The sequence below is a fragment of the Oncorhynchus kisutch genome, linkage group LG16 (assembly GCF_002021735.2).
Source record: "Oncorhynchus kisutch isolate 150728-3 linkage group LG16, Okis_V2, whole genome shotgun sequence".
NCBI lineage: Eukaryota > Metazoa > Chordata > Actinopteri > Salmoniformes > Salmonidae > Oncorhynchus > Oncorhynchus kisutch.
Genome location: NC_034189.2, coordinates 22,010,281 through 22,026,851, shown reverse-complemented (window position 1 = coordinate 22,026,851; position 16,571 = coordinate 22,010,281). Strand labels below are relative to the sequence as shown.

General features: G+C 43.7%; 2 protein-coding genes across 7 annotated transcripts in view; both read left to right on the top strand.

Moving 5' to 3' along the window:
* Nucleotides 1-1,643: 1,643 nt before the first annotated feature.
* bcl6b (BCL6B transcription repressor) lies at nucleotides 1,644-10,051 on the top strand. 2 transcript variants are annotated; one of them, XM_020504218.2, is made up of 11 exons: nucleotides 1,644-1,958; nucleotides 2,284-2,370; nucleotides 2,526-2,752; nucleotides 2,889-3,134; nucleotides 3,435-3,626; nucleotides 3,716-4,117; nucleotides 4,288-4,370; nucleotides 4,587-4,724; nucleotides 4,953-5,095; nucleotides 5,269-5,406; nucleotides 7,730-10,051. In XM_020504218.2, the coding sequence occupies exons 2-11, from the start codon at nucleotides 2,338-2,340 to the stop codon at nucleotides 7,868-7,870; spliced, it is 1,743 nt and encodes a 580-aa protein (XP_020359807.1). In that variant the 5' UTR covers nucleotides 1,644-1,958; nucleotides 2,284-2,337; the 3' UTR covers nucleotides 7,871-10,051. The 2 variants fall into 2 exon arrangements, with proteins under 2 accessions (XP_020359807.1, XP_020359808.1); XM_020504219.2 differs by having other exon boundaries at nucleotides 1,645-1,958; nucleotides 3,719-4,117.
* Nucleotides 10,052-12,780: 2,729 nt separating this feature from the next.
* The window catches only part of slc16a13 (solute carrier family 16 member 13), a 42,695-nt gene continuing 38,904 nt past the window's right edge, over nucleotides 12,781-16,571 (top strand). The window contains exons 1-2 of one of the 5 annotated variants that reach the window (XM_031792009.1): nucleotides 12,781-12,967; nucleotides 16,044-16,095. The gene's annotated coding sequence lies outside the window, so the exon portion shown is untranslated. Of the gene's footprint in view, nucleotides 12,968-13,235; nucleotides 13,831-14,095; nucleotides 14,447-14,489; nucleotides 15,353-16,043; nucleotides 16,096-16,571 lie in introns of those variants that run through there. The other 4 variants (XM_031792008.1, XM_031792010.1, XM_031792007.1 and 1 more) reach the window with 4 other exon arrangements.

Below are 16,571 nucleotides of genomic sequence, written 5' to 3'. Positions count from 1 at the left end.
CAAAACAAATAAAAGCACAAGGACACATACAACACCCCTCGTAAAACACTGCTTCCGACTCGCATTTAAAACACAGGGTTTATACCCAAACATGGCCATATTGGTTGATTTGCCATTGTATGCAGCTTCTACACATACGGTATATTTCAATTCCTACAACATTCTTCTGCGATATTCACTGACAGAACATTTGTATGAATAGTTTTTCACCTATTTGATTTGGGTTGGCTTCAACAGTCCTTGAAGTGGGATTTGTTGTTTCATGATAATAGCTTTAACGCCCTAATTCAATTTGACAGTGCGGTGAGTATTATCTGCATCGACATGATAGATTCAGAGCTTTGATATGGTGGGAAACCTCAGGTTTGCAGCTTGCATCATCCCTGTGAAATATGTGCTGTTTCTGCAAGGGCGCGGCCTCTCTCTCTACACACTTATCTACTTCTGGCCTTGACTGACCGGCAGACGCCTTGAAGCTCACTCAAGGTCCTCCTGTTCGGTCAGAATTCTTTGATCTGAAGTCCATGGTGTGCTGAAGCAGCCCCTCTGTTAGGCCTGTGTATTGTAATGTGATGCAACTCTTTGTGAACCTAGGATGTGCTTAAGATTAGCTAACTTTTCCGCTTGTTTTTTAATTTTTTTATTGGTGACCTTTGATAGCTACCTCCCCCCAAAATTATTTTTTTCTTATTGACGGATGTCCTGCGCGGGCGTTTTCATCCTCATCTCGGTGCGCCTTGCAGGATGTATTCAGAGATGGTGTGTGTGTGTGGCGGTGTGTAGCGGTATGTGTGTGTAGTGCTTTGTTTCTGTAGTGCTTTGTGTGTGTGCGTGTGTGTGTGTGTGTGTGTAGCATTATGTGTGTGTGTTCGGCAGTTCCTGCACATCTGTCCTCTACATTTCTATCAATCTTGGGGGTTGTTGTTTTGCAAGCCAGGGAGAGGGTATCTCCCCCACCACCCTCCTCACCCCACTCTCCCGTTTCCTTCCTCCCCTCTGGCAGCAGGCCAGAAACTTCCGGAAGCCTTTATAGAGCCCTCACAACTCCATGTTCACCTGGATCTGTCACCTCAGAAATATACTCAACATTTAGATAACATTTGATGTTATTTAGAGCGTCTGTAAAATAGCTCTGATTTTGCCGCTTGCTAACCCTAAGTTGCAGTAAGTTGAGGAAGGATACTATATGCGTCTGGTGTGACAGACAATGTAACATGTTCCAATTGTCCAGCCTGATGTATGTGGAAGTGCAAGGTTAAGTCATTCAAGTCACTGGCCTCTGCTTGTTCTATACCGTGTTACATTTGAAGAGTTAGCCCTTATCTAATATCTGAAGAGCCTCTCTCCCATGCGGCAGGCTTTGAGGTTGGAACGAGGTTTGTTTATCTAACATGTAGGTTTTCTTCAAACTTCCTCCCCGACAGTTTCCTCAGAGGGAGGAAGGCATTGCTAGTCCATGGTGGAGGATGGTCTTCTCTAACCCTGAGGGTAAACTCCTGGATAGCCTCACCCTCATCATCCCTCTTCCCTTAGGATCCTCATATACATTTTTTTTCCTACTCGGCGCAAAAACACACGCCACTTTCCTGCCATCACTTTGTTTGTAGAGGCGTTAGAAAACGAATAGTCCACTAAAAATACCCCGTCTGCCGAGTTGGACCACTGGGTTTGGGCTTGAGCCTTTTCCTGCTGTAGGCAGCACAGCTTCCAGGGTAGGCGTGGGCTGTTGAGGAAAGAGGACATGATCATGGTCAGGAATCAGGCTTCCTGCGCAACATTATAAAGACTCCCCTCCCTCTGGCTACCCTGGACAGTCTTGCTCAGACAACTGTGGAGGGAGTAGGTTATTGCCCAGCCTAGCCTGAAGACAGTTAGTTACAGATTGAGGAACCTGAGAGTTGAACTGAGGGTTGTGAGGACAGCATCGTGCGCATTGGTTCTCGTCCCTGCTGGTCGGGGTAAGTGGTAACCTAGACGTTTTGTAAACGTTATATATATATATATATAATTGTTCATAATATTTACGTGTTGCCTGGATTGGATGTTCATGTATCATCTTGTAACTTTTCTGTCTAAGTGTAAATTTTTTCAACATGGTGGCACCTGGAGGGTGAATAATGTGTGAATAAGAATCTCTTTCTGTGGCTATATTACATTTCTTACAACATGACAGATATGTAATTATATAAAATGGGGATGTGTCAGTACATCAGGTACATTAATTACACAGTGTTTCGTAAAGATGCACTATGTTTCAGTGTCGTCTTGTTTTGCTTCGTGCAGGTACGAGTAGGGAGCTGGTCTCACCTAACAGAGGCGTCCAGGAGACTGCCCTCCATGTTTTCTCTAGCTGGTGTCTTCTGCAACAGGGTAGGTCAATGTGAGGCAGCTGCACTTTGACTGGGACAGTATATGATACATTTCAGAGACTTCCACAATATACATAGTGCCATTGTAATTCTACTATAATGAAATTATATTCTGTGAAAACAAGTCTGTCTTTTCCTTTATCTCCCAAACAAAAGATGAGCAAGATCCAGGTGGTGGAGGGATATAGGGTTGGAGGGAGGCATGAGGCGGCGGGGTCTGAAGCGGCTGCTGCGCAGGGATACGTAAAGGAGTTTACGCGCCACTCCAACGACGTCCTGCTGAATCTGAACGAGCTGAGGCACCAGAACATTCTGACCGATGCCACCCTGGTGGTGGGCACTGCCCGACTGCAGGCACACTGTGCTGTGCTCATTGCATGCAGGTTAGCTCAGATAATAATATTCATTGTAATTTTCCTGGTCTTTTTGTTATTGTTCTACTTTGCGAGGGGGGGGGGGGTGCTGTGGGATTATTTTACTTAAAATACTCACTCACTCCTTTCTCTCCGTCTCTCTTAGTGGGTTCTTCTACTCCCTGTACTCCCGTCGTGTGTCCTCTCCTGGATGGAGTGGTGCTGGAGGCCAGGCCCTGACCCTGTCACTCCCTGACTCCCTGGACCCCTCCAGCGTCTCCCTGCTCCTGGACTTCATGTACACCTCCCAGCTGCCCCTCACGCCACGCACAGTCCCCGGAGTGCTCTCCGTCGCCACCTACCTGCAGATGGACCACGTGGCTGACGCCTGCAGAGCTTTCATGTTACACAGGTGAACCCCTTTCTATGGAAGTCAATGGGTGAGTGTTGGGAGGCTGGAGGGGTGGGAGTGATAATGGTAGTTTACAGGATTAGAGTAAAAAGTGCATTCACTGAAAGAACGGTAAACGTAGATAATCATTTCAGTTAGTTGCATGCTTTTTAAGCTCTAAATTGTGTGAGGCATTAAATGTACAGTACAACTGACTATTGTAAACTTTAAATAGGCTTCTAAGTCTGTCCTATGGGCGCCCTGGCTGATATGATCAAATATGATTGACAGGCGTTACCTGACAGTTCCTTTTGTTTACAGTGAGAGGATGAGAGGGACGCCCCCTCAAATGAAGCTGGACTCCACGGTGTCTGTAATGTCTGCAGCACTCTCAGGGGGAGCTCCTCTTAATCCCCCTGTCAATGGAAGACCCCGCCCATCTGTCCTCGTTGTCTCCACCCCCTCCCAGTCCGCAGCGGAGGCTGAGGGTCGTATGTGTCATGACTCGGCCAGGTGTGTGTGTGTGTCTCTGTAAAGTGTGGGCCAATGTCCCATTGTCTGAGTTCAGCTAGATCATTACATGAGTTCCTTTGTTTGTCCAGCAGGGTCCCTGGAAACTTCCGGGCCTGTCTGCAGCCAGGGACTTTCCTGACCCGCGAGCCCAGGTCAAAGGAACTAAAGCAGGAGCCTGAATCACCCATCCTGGCCTCCACCCCTTCTCCAGACAGCCCGTCCCGCTCCAGCTGTCAGCCCAACTCTCCTGCGGAGTCCAACACCTGTAATCTAGGTGAACCCAAGCGCAACCCTGACCCCAAAGCCTGCAACTGGAAGAAATACAAGTACATTGTCCTCAACCCCCTCTGTGCCGAAAACACGGTGAAGGAGGAGGAGCCTGAGGAGGGCCGGCAGCAGCTTGACCACATCCCCACCTCTGATAGGATGGAAGTGACATTGAAGCCACCTATGGAGGCGTGGCCAAGGGAAGGATCCAGACAAAATGAAAGGTGTGTTGTCAGTATTATGCATATGATGAAACAAAGCCTTTAAGATAGTGCTCTCAACCTCTAAGTCATGTTGACAGTAAACGATCTAAGAGACCTTGTCTGTCCAAGGAGATAGTTTAAGTTGGCACTGACTATATCCTTTCCTCCTGCTATGATGTCCCTGGCTGCAGCCATCCCCTGGTTCCCCACCCAGGGCTGCCAGCCCACCCTGTGGAACCCCCCATGGAGCCCCCCACCCACAAGGAAGGAACAGGTACTGCAACCTTACTACCTCACTCAGCAGCAGCAGAGATAACATGTAGAAAACATATTTTCTTCAGCTAAGGAGTGACAGATCATAAACGTGTATATATATATATATGTATGTATATATATGTATGTATGTGTGTGTTTATAATATACATACAGTCATATGTTAATATATGAGATATGTATTGATGTATAATATTTCTCTGCACCTCCCTCTCAGTCTCGCCTTGCTGTCTGGCACCACGCCCATTGGAGCCAGAGGCCGCCCACCACTGCCAACACCCAATTAAGCGTGAGAATTACGGCTTGCCATTCTGTTACTCTGGCAACCTGAGCGTGATAAAGACTGCCTGCACAGGTGAGGCATATAACCCATCACATCTGATTATGTTATTTAACACACACACACACCTCCAATACATGATGTTTAGGTGCCATTTATCATCATAGTATCAAACGGATGGTTTGCAGCAGTTTGGACAGTTAAGTATTATGATAATGGCTCCTTATTACAGTTGATTATCGCCACAGGTAGTTGGTGTGTGTATGTTTCATTTGCTGACCTTCCCTTTCCCTTATTTTCCAGCCCCCATTGCAGGAGACAAGCCTTACCGCTGCAACGTGTGCGGTGCCCAGTTCAACCGGCCCGCCAACCTGAAGACGCACTCCCGCATCCACTCCGGAGAGAAGCCCTACCGCTGTGATACCTGCGGGGCCCGATTCGTTCAGGTGAGGACCCACCACTGACGAGGGACAGGGGTTGGAGAGAGGATATGTGTGTGTGGCGGGAAAGGAGTGTGTGTGGAGGACCAAAGTGTAAGATCAAACTAAACTCGTCGGTTGATGTTATACGTTATTTAGCAACGTTCATCTGGTTGACTTGTGTGTCTGTGGTCTTACAGGTGGCCCACTTGCGAGCCCATGTTCTGATTCACACGGGGGAGAAGCCTTATCCCTGTCACACCTGCGGCACTCGCTTCCGTCACCTGCAGACCCTGAAGAGTCACCTGCGCATTCACACTGGAGAGAAGCCTTACACTGTGAGTATACTACCCATACATGACAAACACACACATACGTGTGCAGACACAGACACACACATAATGCACGCCCGCATGCAGGTAGGCAAGCATGCACGCGTGCACACACCTCTTGTGTTTGACCTCTTGCTAGTGTACACGCCGTTATTCAATGATGAAATAGATTCCTCTCTCTCTCTCATATATGTTAACATTGCCAAAGCAAGTGAAGTATATAATAAACAATAAAAATGAACAGTAAACATTACACTCACAGAAGTTCCAAAAGAATAAAGACATTTCATGTCATATTATGGCTATGTACAGTGTTGTAACAATGTGCAAATAGTTGGAAGTACAAAAGGGAAAATAAATAAACATAAATATTGTATTTACAATGGTGATTGTTCTTCATTGGTTGCCCTTTTCTTGTGGCAACAGGTCACAGATCTTGCTGCTGTGATGGCACACTGGTATTTCACCCAGTAGAAATGGGAGTTTATAAAAATTGGCTGTGTTTTCAAATTCTTTGTGGATCTGTGTAATCTGAAGGAAATATGTGTCTCTAATATGGTCATACATTTGGCAGGAGGATAGGAAGTGCAGCTCAGTTTCCACCTCATTTTGTGGGCAGTGAGCACATAGCCTGTCTTCTCTTGAGAGCCAGGGCTACCTACGGTGGCCTTTCTCAATAACAAGGGTATGCTCACTGAGTCTGTACATAGTTAAAGCTTTCCTTAAGTTTGGGTCACTCTCTGTTTAGGGGCAAATAGAATTCTATTTGGCTGTTTTTTGGTAATTTCTTTCCAATTATCTTTTAGTTTTCTCATTATTTGGTTGGGTCTAATTGTGTTGCTCTGTGGAGTCTTGTTTGTGAACAGAGCCCCAAGTCCAGCTTAGGGAAATCTTCCCTTCTCATCTCTCTGTAGGTGATGGCTTTGTTATGGAAATTATGTCCCCCAGGTCTGCGAGAGTGTCTCGCTGGTCTGGGTGGGGTGTCTATTGATCTGTTGCTCCTGTGTGAGGTGTTGGGGCTGCGGTTGAGGGCGATGTCCTTTAGGGTCCAGACAAAGGTGGGCACTACTGCCTTGTATAGGTGGACCTGGTCGTAAAGGCTGTTCAAGTCCAGGGTAGAGCTTTTTCAATCACTCCCTTTCCTGCTGTGCTCTCAGGTCATTTGTGCCTGTGTGTATTATTATATAGCTGGGTGACCCTAGTTGATCCTCAGAAAGAAGCTCTAGGGCGTCCTGGGTGTTTGAACACCAGAGTTTAGACACTGTGTGTTTTGGGAAAAGTTTATTTTCTTGTGTCTATTTCCCATTCGAGTCCATAAGGAGTACAATCTGTGGCGTGGGTATGTCCTCAGTGGGTGTGGGGGGGGGGGGGGGGGGGGGGGGTTATCAGGAGGGCTATCAGGGTGGCTGATGGGGGGTGCTCAGAGGGGGTGGGATCCCCTGGGCTTGGGGTTCTTAATTTGTCTGTCTTGCTGTGATATCGAGGCCATGCTCAGTGTCTGGGGTGGACTGTTCTGCTGTGGTGTCAAGACTTTGGTCAGGGGCTTAGGTGGGCTGTTCTGCTAGCTTCTCTGCACGGGTGGCCAACTCTCTAATGGGTTGTTATCTGTCACACGCCATCCCCCTCACCTCCAGAACTCTGATCCTTAGCTCTCGTGCTCTAGTGCACTCTGATCATCTCCTGTTGATGTTGTCTCACCTCAGTCCAGAGTACAGATATGTCTCTCTCCTCCTCCAGCTCTCCGGGTCTAGTTGAGGGGTTGTTGTTGAGCTGGACTATTTTTTGTGCTGACTGGAGTGTGTTCACCTGCTGTTCCAGCTCCACCTGTCTTACCTCCAGCTGGGTGAATGTGCCTTATCATTTTTTACATCCACATGGTACTGTATTGTAATGACCTCTGAACAGCAGGAGGGGGCTTCAAAGGCCTTGGCATTTGGGAAGGGTAGGCTGACTCTCCTGCCATTGCTGGGCTCAAGGGCTTTGACACCTCTCACTTCACATCTCAGTGCTAATTGAAGTTTCAGTCAGATCTGTTCTGTGCTATCAAGCTTGGTAGCCTTAACTTAGCATTCAGTCCTTATAAAGTCAAATATATCATTGCAATGTATTTTTCTTCTTGACTTTAAAAAGTAGCTTCAGACTAAACATTACTCACTCAGTTCAAAGTTAGATGCTGTTTTCAGGTTTCAGTTTTTTGTTTGCCAGAGCATTTGCTGTATAGCTTGGAAATAAGAATCTTTGGTAGTAGGAATCCTTCCAGGTAATTTTGTCCAATCAGATTGTAGGTTTGGAGTTTTGATTTCTCTCTGTCTCTCTCCATCTCTCCCAGTGTGAGAAGTGTGACCTGCACTTCCGCCACAAGAGCCAGCTGCGTCTCCACCTGAGGCAGAAGCATGGTGCCGTCACCAACACCAAGATCCGCTACAAGGTCCTGACCGACCCCTACCAGCCCATCCTGCAGGCCTGTTGACGGTCCTCCCTTTGACCCCTAACCTTTAACCCCTAACCATAACCCCACAGATACCAAGAATAACCCCAACATTTATGTCAATCAAATCATGATTGTTTATCAGTTTCCACCCTGGTTTCTCCTGTGTTGTTATTGTCCATGGCTGTGTCCAAAATGGCAGCCTGGGCCTGGTTGCATAAAACACCTTAAGTCTATTTCCCCCTTACCTGTTCACTTACAGTTTTTAAAACTTTAAAACATTTTAAAAGGTGAATTTCTCCCTTAAATTAAGTGAAAAAGTTAATGGTGCCCATGAGGTCCGTTAACTGCTTCATTCAGTTTGGATATCAATGTAAACAGATTTTGTGGATGTGAATGTTACTTTCATCTGCTCTGGTTACAAAAGGAAAACGTCACCCAGTTAGCTACTTAGCTAAACAATGGAAGGTGCACGATCCATGGCTACAAAAGGAAAACGTCACCCAGCTAGCTACTTAGTTAAACAATGGAAGGTGCACGATCCATGGCTACAAAAGGAAAACGTCAACCATCTAGCTACTTAGCTAAACAATGGAAGGTGCACAATCCATGGCTACAAAAGGTAGCTGGCTAGTTAGCTATAGCTACTCTGTTAACTAGCTTGACATACTAGGAAGTAATATAAACCAGTTGAGAAAAAAGTAACAAGAAACTAGGTTTATTATCTTCTGAAGCAATTAAGTTCCATTTTGATATCTCACAAAATGAAAGTGACCTCTTTGACGAGAGGTTAAGTCAGTGAATCAGACCAAGCCCATGGTAACCAGATACTCTGTCTGCCATACATGCCTTTAAACTACCATAAAAAGGACATATTTGAGGGGCTCTATGCAACGCCTTTAAACAATTCCCTTAGGCAAGGGACAATTATTTCTTAATGTAAAGCCTTAAGGGAAACACTTCATGTTTTATGCAAACGAACCCTGTACATTATATAGTGCACTACTTTTGACAAGGGCTCATGGAGCCTACAGGAATAGGATGCCATTCAAAACTGCCTGGCCCCATCAAACCTGCCTGATTGAGAGCTCAGCCTCGCCCCTCAAAAACATGAGCTCAAGTATGTTTCACTCAAGTATGTTTCACTCACTGGCTAGAGGGGCCATTATAAACACATATACATGACTAGTCGTAAGCCAATCAAACCATGATGTTGTAAAGGATTTGTGGAAAGGTGGCCGGCGCCAGAGATCAGAGTTGATATGTAGATAGAGGAGAGGCATTGTCATCCTAAGGTATTGAGCTGGAGGAGGTCTCAGGCCGCTTTTAAGCGTTAGGTGGATAACATGTCAAGAGAGCTGTCGAAAGTTACTGGGAGTAGTATGATATGTTTTTGTATCCAAGGAGGTGCTTTGAAAAGTTGAGAGTTTGGAGGTTATGAGTAGAGAGTGAGTGAGACACAGACAGAGCTAGAAGAGAAGGGAGAAAATGAGGATGAAGGACTAAGGAGTGTGGCTAGAAGAGAAAATACATTTGACATGGTTGGTTGGAATCATGAGATGAGGAATTGACTTTATTAGAGTGACGGAGAGAATGTTATAGTAAGTTGTAGAGTTGAATAGAGCAAGTGAAAGAAAGTTCTGCGCCAATACTTTGTTTATTTTCAAGTGCCACAGCTATTTTTAGGGACCGGGACACATTGGGGACCCGTTGAGTATTTGAGATGACAATGCCACAAAGATGTCATTAAATAACAATACAGAGATAGGTAATAATGCCCTAAGAACAAAGGTAATAATGCCCCAAGCACTACAGTGTGAATCGACTACACCGACTGTGTCAGCTTTAAATAGCTTTTTTAACTCATCTTTATTTTTTACACACTAAAACCAAAGGCCTGGGGCCTTTGTCTAATGTATATGACAGGTGTCATATAAGATAAGATGTTTTGCCCATTACATCCGTTCTGTATTTTTTCTAAAGGTTTTATTTAAAATGGCAGACTATAACTTGTCATCGGTGCAGAGTCCGAGCAGGCAAAGGACTTCCGTCTCTTGTGTATGAAGGAATATCTTCTCTCAGAGCATAAAAGCTAGATAATGCGACTGTAAAAATGGATGAGAGATGATATTGATATTTGAAAATGTATGGTGTTCTTTTGCTGGACAAAGACAAGGACTGTTTTATACTAATTAAATTAAATTGATTGACCTTAACTACAAATGAGTTGTGAATGTTTTCTGTTGTTTGTGTTAAAGTCCTAAATAATATACCCTCTGGAGATGGCTTGTGTAAGTCTAAGTACCTGTACCACAGTTAGGAAAATAATATTTAATTGAAAAGAATCAGATATTATTCAATAGAATTCTGAAATCAGTATTCTACCTATCATACTGATATTAACACTAACACACACACAAAAAACACACCATCCCCCTAGACTTCCTTCCTCTCATTAACTCACCCTTCAGACCTGCAAGACTCAGAGGAGCCAACAGCTCCTCAAACCGTTCTCTGAATCTGGGTGTTGGTGAAGGAAGGAACAATGGAGTCCCGGGCACCTGTTTCCGGCACGGCTTTAATGCGCAGCGCACACTGCCGTCCACTATGTGTGTCAGCATACTACTTCCTGTGGCAAAGGGGCAGCGGCCCCTGCTAAACTCTCCCACCCTCTGTCATCCCCATTTCCTGCTCTGTGATGGGCTTGTGGCAGGCAGAAGGACTTGATCGGCTCATCGTCTGTGGCACTCAAACTATCCACTATAGCAGTGGTGATCGACTGGTTGATCTTCAAGGCCTTCCTATTCGATCACAAAACATTTCTGTAGAAAAGCCAACGATAAAGGCTTGAGCTTCTCTTTTTATTTATTTGTATTGCACTGTTGGCGGTAGAAGCCCTGCGCAGGGGGTAAGCAAAGTGTTCCCAATTTTAACCATTTGGTTTGTCTGAAAGACAAACTGCCTACACAGAAGACCGGGAGATCTGTGGCTAAATCCAGTGTGCCTACTGTGCTGGCAGTCAGATAGCTCAAATCACCGTCCCTACAGAGCTTCCACGATGCAGGCCACAGCAAAGTTAGATACTAGCCTGCTTAAGATTGAAAAACTTAAAACGATGACCACAGAGAGACTGTCAAATAATACAGCAAAGAGCTGCTGTTTTAAAATCGAGTTCATGTTTCCGACATGAAGATCACTGACGTCATGATTTGACTTCATTTTTTCCCCCAGAGTTCCCAGTGGTCTTGAAAGCACCATGACAGTCAGATGCAGGTACCATCAGTCCAGTAAAATAAAAAAGCTAATTATGTGCTAATTATTTCAATTTATGTTCAGCTGTGCCTCGCAAGTGCTACACCAACTGATCTATTTAGTTATCAAAGCTTGAGTTTTGAAATATAATATGGTCTGAGAGGAACCATGTTGGCAGGTCAGGCATTGAGCCAATATGTTGTGATCATGTATTAGGCTCAATTGCACAAACCTCATTCCTACAGAACTGTTTGTATTAGGCTAATGTTATAAAAAAATGTAAGTCATGGTTTAAAAAAAAATCTGAGAGATCTTGTCTTGCTTTCTGACTGCGAAAGTGATCTTGACACAGCAAATGTTGGTGACCACTGCCGCTGTCCTTGTTTCCTCAATTCCTATCAAAGCGCATTGGAGGATGTGGTCCAAGGGAGGGACCTTGGATCCACTGCATTACGTTTGCAGATGACCATTGTCTGCGAGGGAATGGCAGAGAGGACAAGTGGCAGTCACTTAGACAAGCGTTGGAAATGAGAGGGGACTTTCCAACCACTCCCCCCCAGCCTTTCCACCAACGAGAGAATCACCATTGAATTAGGAATTAGTCATTTCATAGGATCTCTATGATAAATCACTGACATGACATGGCCTACTATCTGTAAATCAACAGGCATTTCATCTGCTGGACCCTATTAGTTCTTGACACTGGCAGCATCCTCACACCTCAATGCTTGTATCATAAGTTACAGGCTATCAGGGGAGAAACTTTGGTTTTAGAAGTGGGAGGGACATAATTGTTTTGATATTTTTTTATCCAGTCGAATAAACACTCTAAACAGCCTACCCGACTGCTCAGAGGCGTCTGCATGGTCCCAAAGCACACCGTTGCCTTGTTTTGCATCACATTCCAATGATAAAACGGGACAAAAATGCGATTTCAAATGTGTCCCCTCCGTCCCCAGTGAAAGTTGTGCCCCAGCAGGCGATGTATGAATTCATCATTCATTCTATGCTCCATAACCAGGGCTGATTGTCATCTGTTCTGTTAATTGCATTGCTCATTGTATTGGCAGAGTTGAAGCCTAATTGGCACAGGTGAAAATGTTAATTATATTTCTGGGAGGCAAATCAACATGTTGATTGTGATGTTGGGAGAAGTGTGTGTGTGCATGCTTTTCCCAATAGCACAGGACATAATGGGCCGAGTTAACCGCGGTTCTGACTAGAGGGAGTACAGCAACAACCAGAAGTGACTTTTTCATAGCAGGTTAGGAGAATTTATGCAGCAGGTCAGGATAATTAACGTGGCAGGTTATGAGACTTAGGTTAAGGTTAAGAAAAGGGTTAGACTTAGCTAAAATGTTCTCCTAACCTACTACAAAAAGTCACTTCCGGTCATAGCTGTCTACTCCCTCTAAGCAAAACCGACACAATTGGTTTGCGTTGGTTTGTTTGTTGGTTGGTTGATGAATCTTCAAGTCCCAACAAATGTTTAACATTACTATAGGAAACAATTTTCAATCATGAAAACATCTCAATACTTTGTACATTTCAGAATTCTATCACATAATCCATACATTTCAATAAGCTTTTTTACCCATGACATTAATAACGCACTGTATAATTGTTGAACTAATGTGCGGTCCAAACATTAAGACACACCCTTGTCCACTTACCCTCGCCTTATGCCCTTGGGGGAATCCCCGTTGCCATCTTGGAGGGTGGTCCAAATGATTAAGCCCTCGTTTTTAGTCGGCTTTGCGAGTGTACAATTATGTTCACTCAGAGGCCTGAAACTCCCCATAATTCAATTCGCGATGATTGTACATCTGCTAAGAAAAGTCAGAGAAAACGTAAAAACAACATCAAAGGAGAAGTCAACATACAAGTGTAAGTAAAAACGAATGCAAATTAAGTTAGACATTTTGCTAATACTTAAACTGTAAATATTTTTTGTTGTAATATTTAGTAAATTATATAAATAAAACATGTTCCTTCTTCAGAAGTTACAGCTGGGCAGGCTAACGTTAGTTATCGAATTAATGTTCTAGCTATCAAGGCGTACATTAATAATTATAGATTTAATATAATGCACACAATTGACTATAGCGCATAAAAAGCACCCACAAGCAATGGCTGAAAACACAATCATCGCGGGATGAACGAGTGACGAATTTCCAGACAAGGGTGGTCCATTTAAAAATAATTCCTTCCTTGCCCTGCAAGTGTATATTCGTCAGACGCCATGATACCTCATCAGAAGTGTCCACTTAATTATAGGGCTGAGTGGATAGGGTGTATTTTCAGTGTTTGACACGTAAACGCTACATTAACGCAAGGCCCCCTACAAAGGCGCGCTCTTAAGAAACGCCGTCGGGCGTTTTTCTTCCATTAATTAAAGGCAGAACCATACGAGCCAACACAGTCGGTTAATTTATAGCATTGTTGCTCGTAATACGACACCCTGTCAATTTTAAATCACATATCCTATGATAAACGTGTTGAAGAGATGGCTGGAATTGTGTAATCATCATTTATTTAACTAGGCAAGCCAGTTAAGAACGAATTCTTATTTGCAATGACATGACGGCCTAGGAACAGTGGGTTAACTGCCTTGTTCAGGGGCAGAAAGACAGATTTTTACCTTGTCAGTTTGGGGATTCGATCTAGCAAACTTTCGGTTACAGGCCCAACACTAACCACTACCTTCCACTCCATGAATCAACGAAATTAAAGAATCAACCCATACCGGGGTGAGTAGCAATAGTTGTGTCAAAGTGATATCAGGGACACAGAATCTTAAATTAAATCATAAATACAATAGTCATGAAAAAAAACGTTAGATGAGAGAATTTAACTGGGACTATAAAATAATGAATACATTTTTAAATTGTTATTATTTAAGGCTTTTTTTTCTCGTGGAAGTTGATGAATAACTCCCGGGAACAAAACGGCTACATCCTAAATGCATTAAGTTCCCTTTCCATATCCATATTTTTGTGTTTTTAAGGTAAAGGACACCTGCATTTATATGTAAAGCCTTTTGGAATCCACATTTTTACACTAAATAAGTGTGATTTCCTGGAGACAGAGAAGGCACTGCAATATAGGAATGGCCCAGCTAGCTGGAGGCTATGCAGACGCCCTTTGCAAACATGTCAGCTGCTACTGCATAAATTGCATGTCTGTAGTAGGCCTATATGGGAAGCCCATAGGTTAAGAGCACATTAGCGTATACACGATGTGCTTGCTGGCTACAGTTGCATTCGTGGTTATAGCCTATAGGCTACCAAGAGACGAATGTGTTAGGCTATAGCCGAACATGTTGCCGGAAAAGTAACTGAAAACAGGTGGAAAACTAGGCTACAGGTAAAACTATTTTTTTTTAAAGACAGTGCAAGTGTCTCGAACTCACTCAAGCTAAGCCTGCTGGCTTCATTGATAAAAAAAAAACTTAAATGTAAGCTATTTCACCGCCTGTTCTGATCTGCTGCACGCACGAAAGGGTTTCTATTTATGCACTTTCCTTGTTTTCAATTGCATTGCCTATGTCTGTTGTATTTTCATTAAACGCTTGAAAGTGAATAAGGATATACAGGATAAGGGTAGCGTATAGCCTATGATACAGAATTGGAGAAGGCGGCAGTGAGCTTTGAGCACATGCTAACCAACTCAAATATTCCTAACGATTCCCATGTGTAGGCTAGTAGGCTATATACACCGCCACCAGAGTGCATCACCAGAAAGTGTTTAAATAATTCCTAAATCGTTTAAATTGAGATCACACCGTTTTATCATCGTTTAGACAGATGGGTTTACCTACCACAATCTTACCAATGTTCCAGCATGCACATGCTGTTGCCCTAGGTATGGGATTTCTGAGACTTGTCTTATCACGGACAATGTTGGACCGTAAAATAAGGTCTGGAATGAATAGTAGGCAATTAAATGTGTCATTTTGCACCGATAGCATTTGACATAATGTAGCCTAAGTGTGGTATGTGTAGCCTATGGTGTTGTTTAGACGATTCATGTCAATCAGCTGAGCTGCTGCTGCGCGTGTGCTGTCTATTAAGAAACCCCTCTTAAAATTTTCATTGTGAGCTGCCAAGTGGGAGTTGCGAGCTGCACAAACCGATTTAACAAAACCACAGAGGACACACGTCAACAATAAATAGTCTGTCACATAGTCCATGAGTTACCTTCACTGCGTAGCATGGATTCTGCCTTCCAGTGAAACTTTCCAGAGAGCCGAATACAACAAGCCTACATTTGGTATGTATTAATGTGATTATTTCTGAATCAGAGGATGTGGTACTGGTGATGTTAAAGCACTTCTCCAATTTTTTTAGAACAGATATTCTGAGCAGCGATAGGCGACGCGAAACAATCACATTTGTACAATCCTTTCGGTCTAAATTCCAGCTGAACTTGGAGAGGACCGTTAAAAAAGCATGCTTCTGACCAAGAGCTACAAACGTCAGTAAATAGCCGTATTAAACTGAACATATATACGTTGATTTTGTCAAACTTGTGTGTCTCTCCATGCTCTTGCTGACAATTTGTTTTAATGTCAGCTATACTGTCCCTCAATCATCCCTTTGTTCCGCATTTGGGTATTTTAAATGTGTTAACTATTGAGGTTTATTTAATAGGACTAATAGACCTAACGTTTTTTTTTGGCAGAGTTTTATTTCTGTCTATATGGATATTTTTACTATTTACATTCCAGTGCCCTTATTAGGTTTACTGTGTAATTATTGCTGTAACTACAGTGTAACAATTATTGTAATTGCTAATTGTTACACTGTACACTGAGCCTTGTCCTAACCCTAACCTTATCCAACCCTTAAAACAGTGTATGTACAGTGTAACAATGAGTTATTACAACACTTTACTAATGTTAAGTGTTACTGAGAGGTTTACTAGTCTAAAATAGACCTAACCACCCCTGTGTCTTCTGCAGCGTCCAGCTCACTGGAGTCTGGTGACCATCCTGCCCCGCTCACACCTCTCAGGTAGGAAATCCGTACACAGACACAACTTAACTTCAGCTAACTTTTTATTCCCTCACTCACTCTCACCCCATCAGACCTGGGTCAGTATTAAAGGTAATGAGGTGCATTTGCCAATACTGTTTTCTGTTGAAAATGAGCCAAAATTTCAAACAAAGCTAGCAGTCATTTTATGCAGCACGTATTCTCATAATTTATCAATCCCATGATGTCACAAGTTATGCAGTCTTCCTACACCAAACAGTTTTTCCTATGCCACTTTATCAAATGTATTTATAAAGCCCTTTTCACATCAGCAGCTGTCACAAAGTGCTTATACAGAAACCTAACCTAAAACGTCAAACATCAAGCAATGCAGATGTAGAAGCACGGTGGCTAGGAACAAATCCCCAGAAAGGCAGGAACCTAGGAAGAAACCTAGAGGAACCAGGCTCTGAGGGATGGCCAGTCCTCTTCTGGCTGTGCTGGGTGGAGATTAT

Excerpts from the sequence above, each read along its gene's own strand:
- bcl6b (XM_020504218.2), top strand. The coding sequence starts at position 2,338 with ATGTTTTCTCTAGCTGGTGTCTTCTGCAACAGG. Across the intron at positions 3,627-3,715 it reads ATGTGTCATGACTCGGCCAG|CAGGGTCCCTGGAAACTTCC; the intron begins GTGTGTGTGTGT and ends TTGTTTGTCCAG. Across the intron at positions 4,371-4,586 it reads CACCCACAAGGAAGGAACAG|TCTCGCCTTGCTGTCTGGCA; the intron begins GTACTGCAACCT and ends CCTCCCTCTCAG.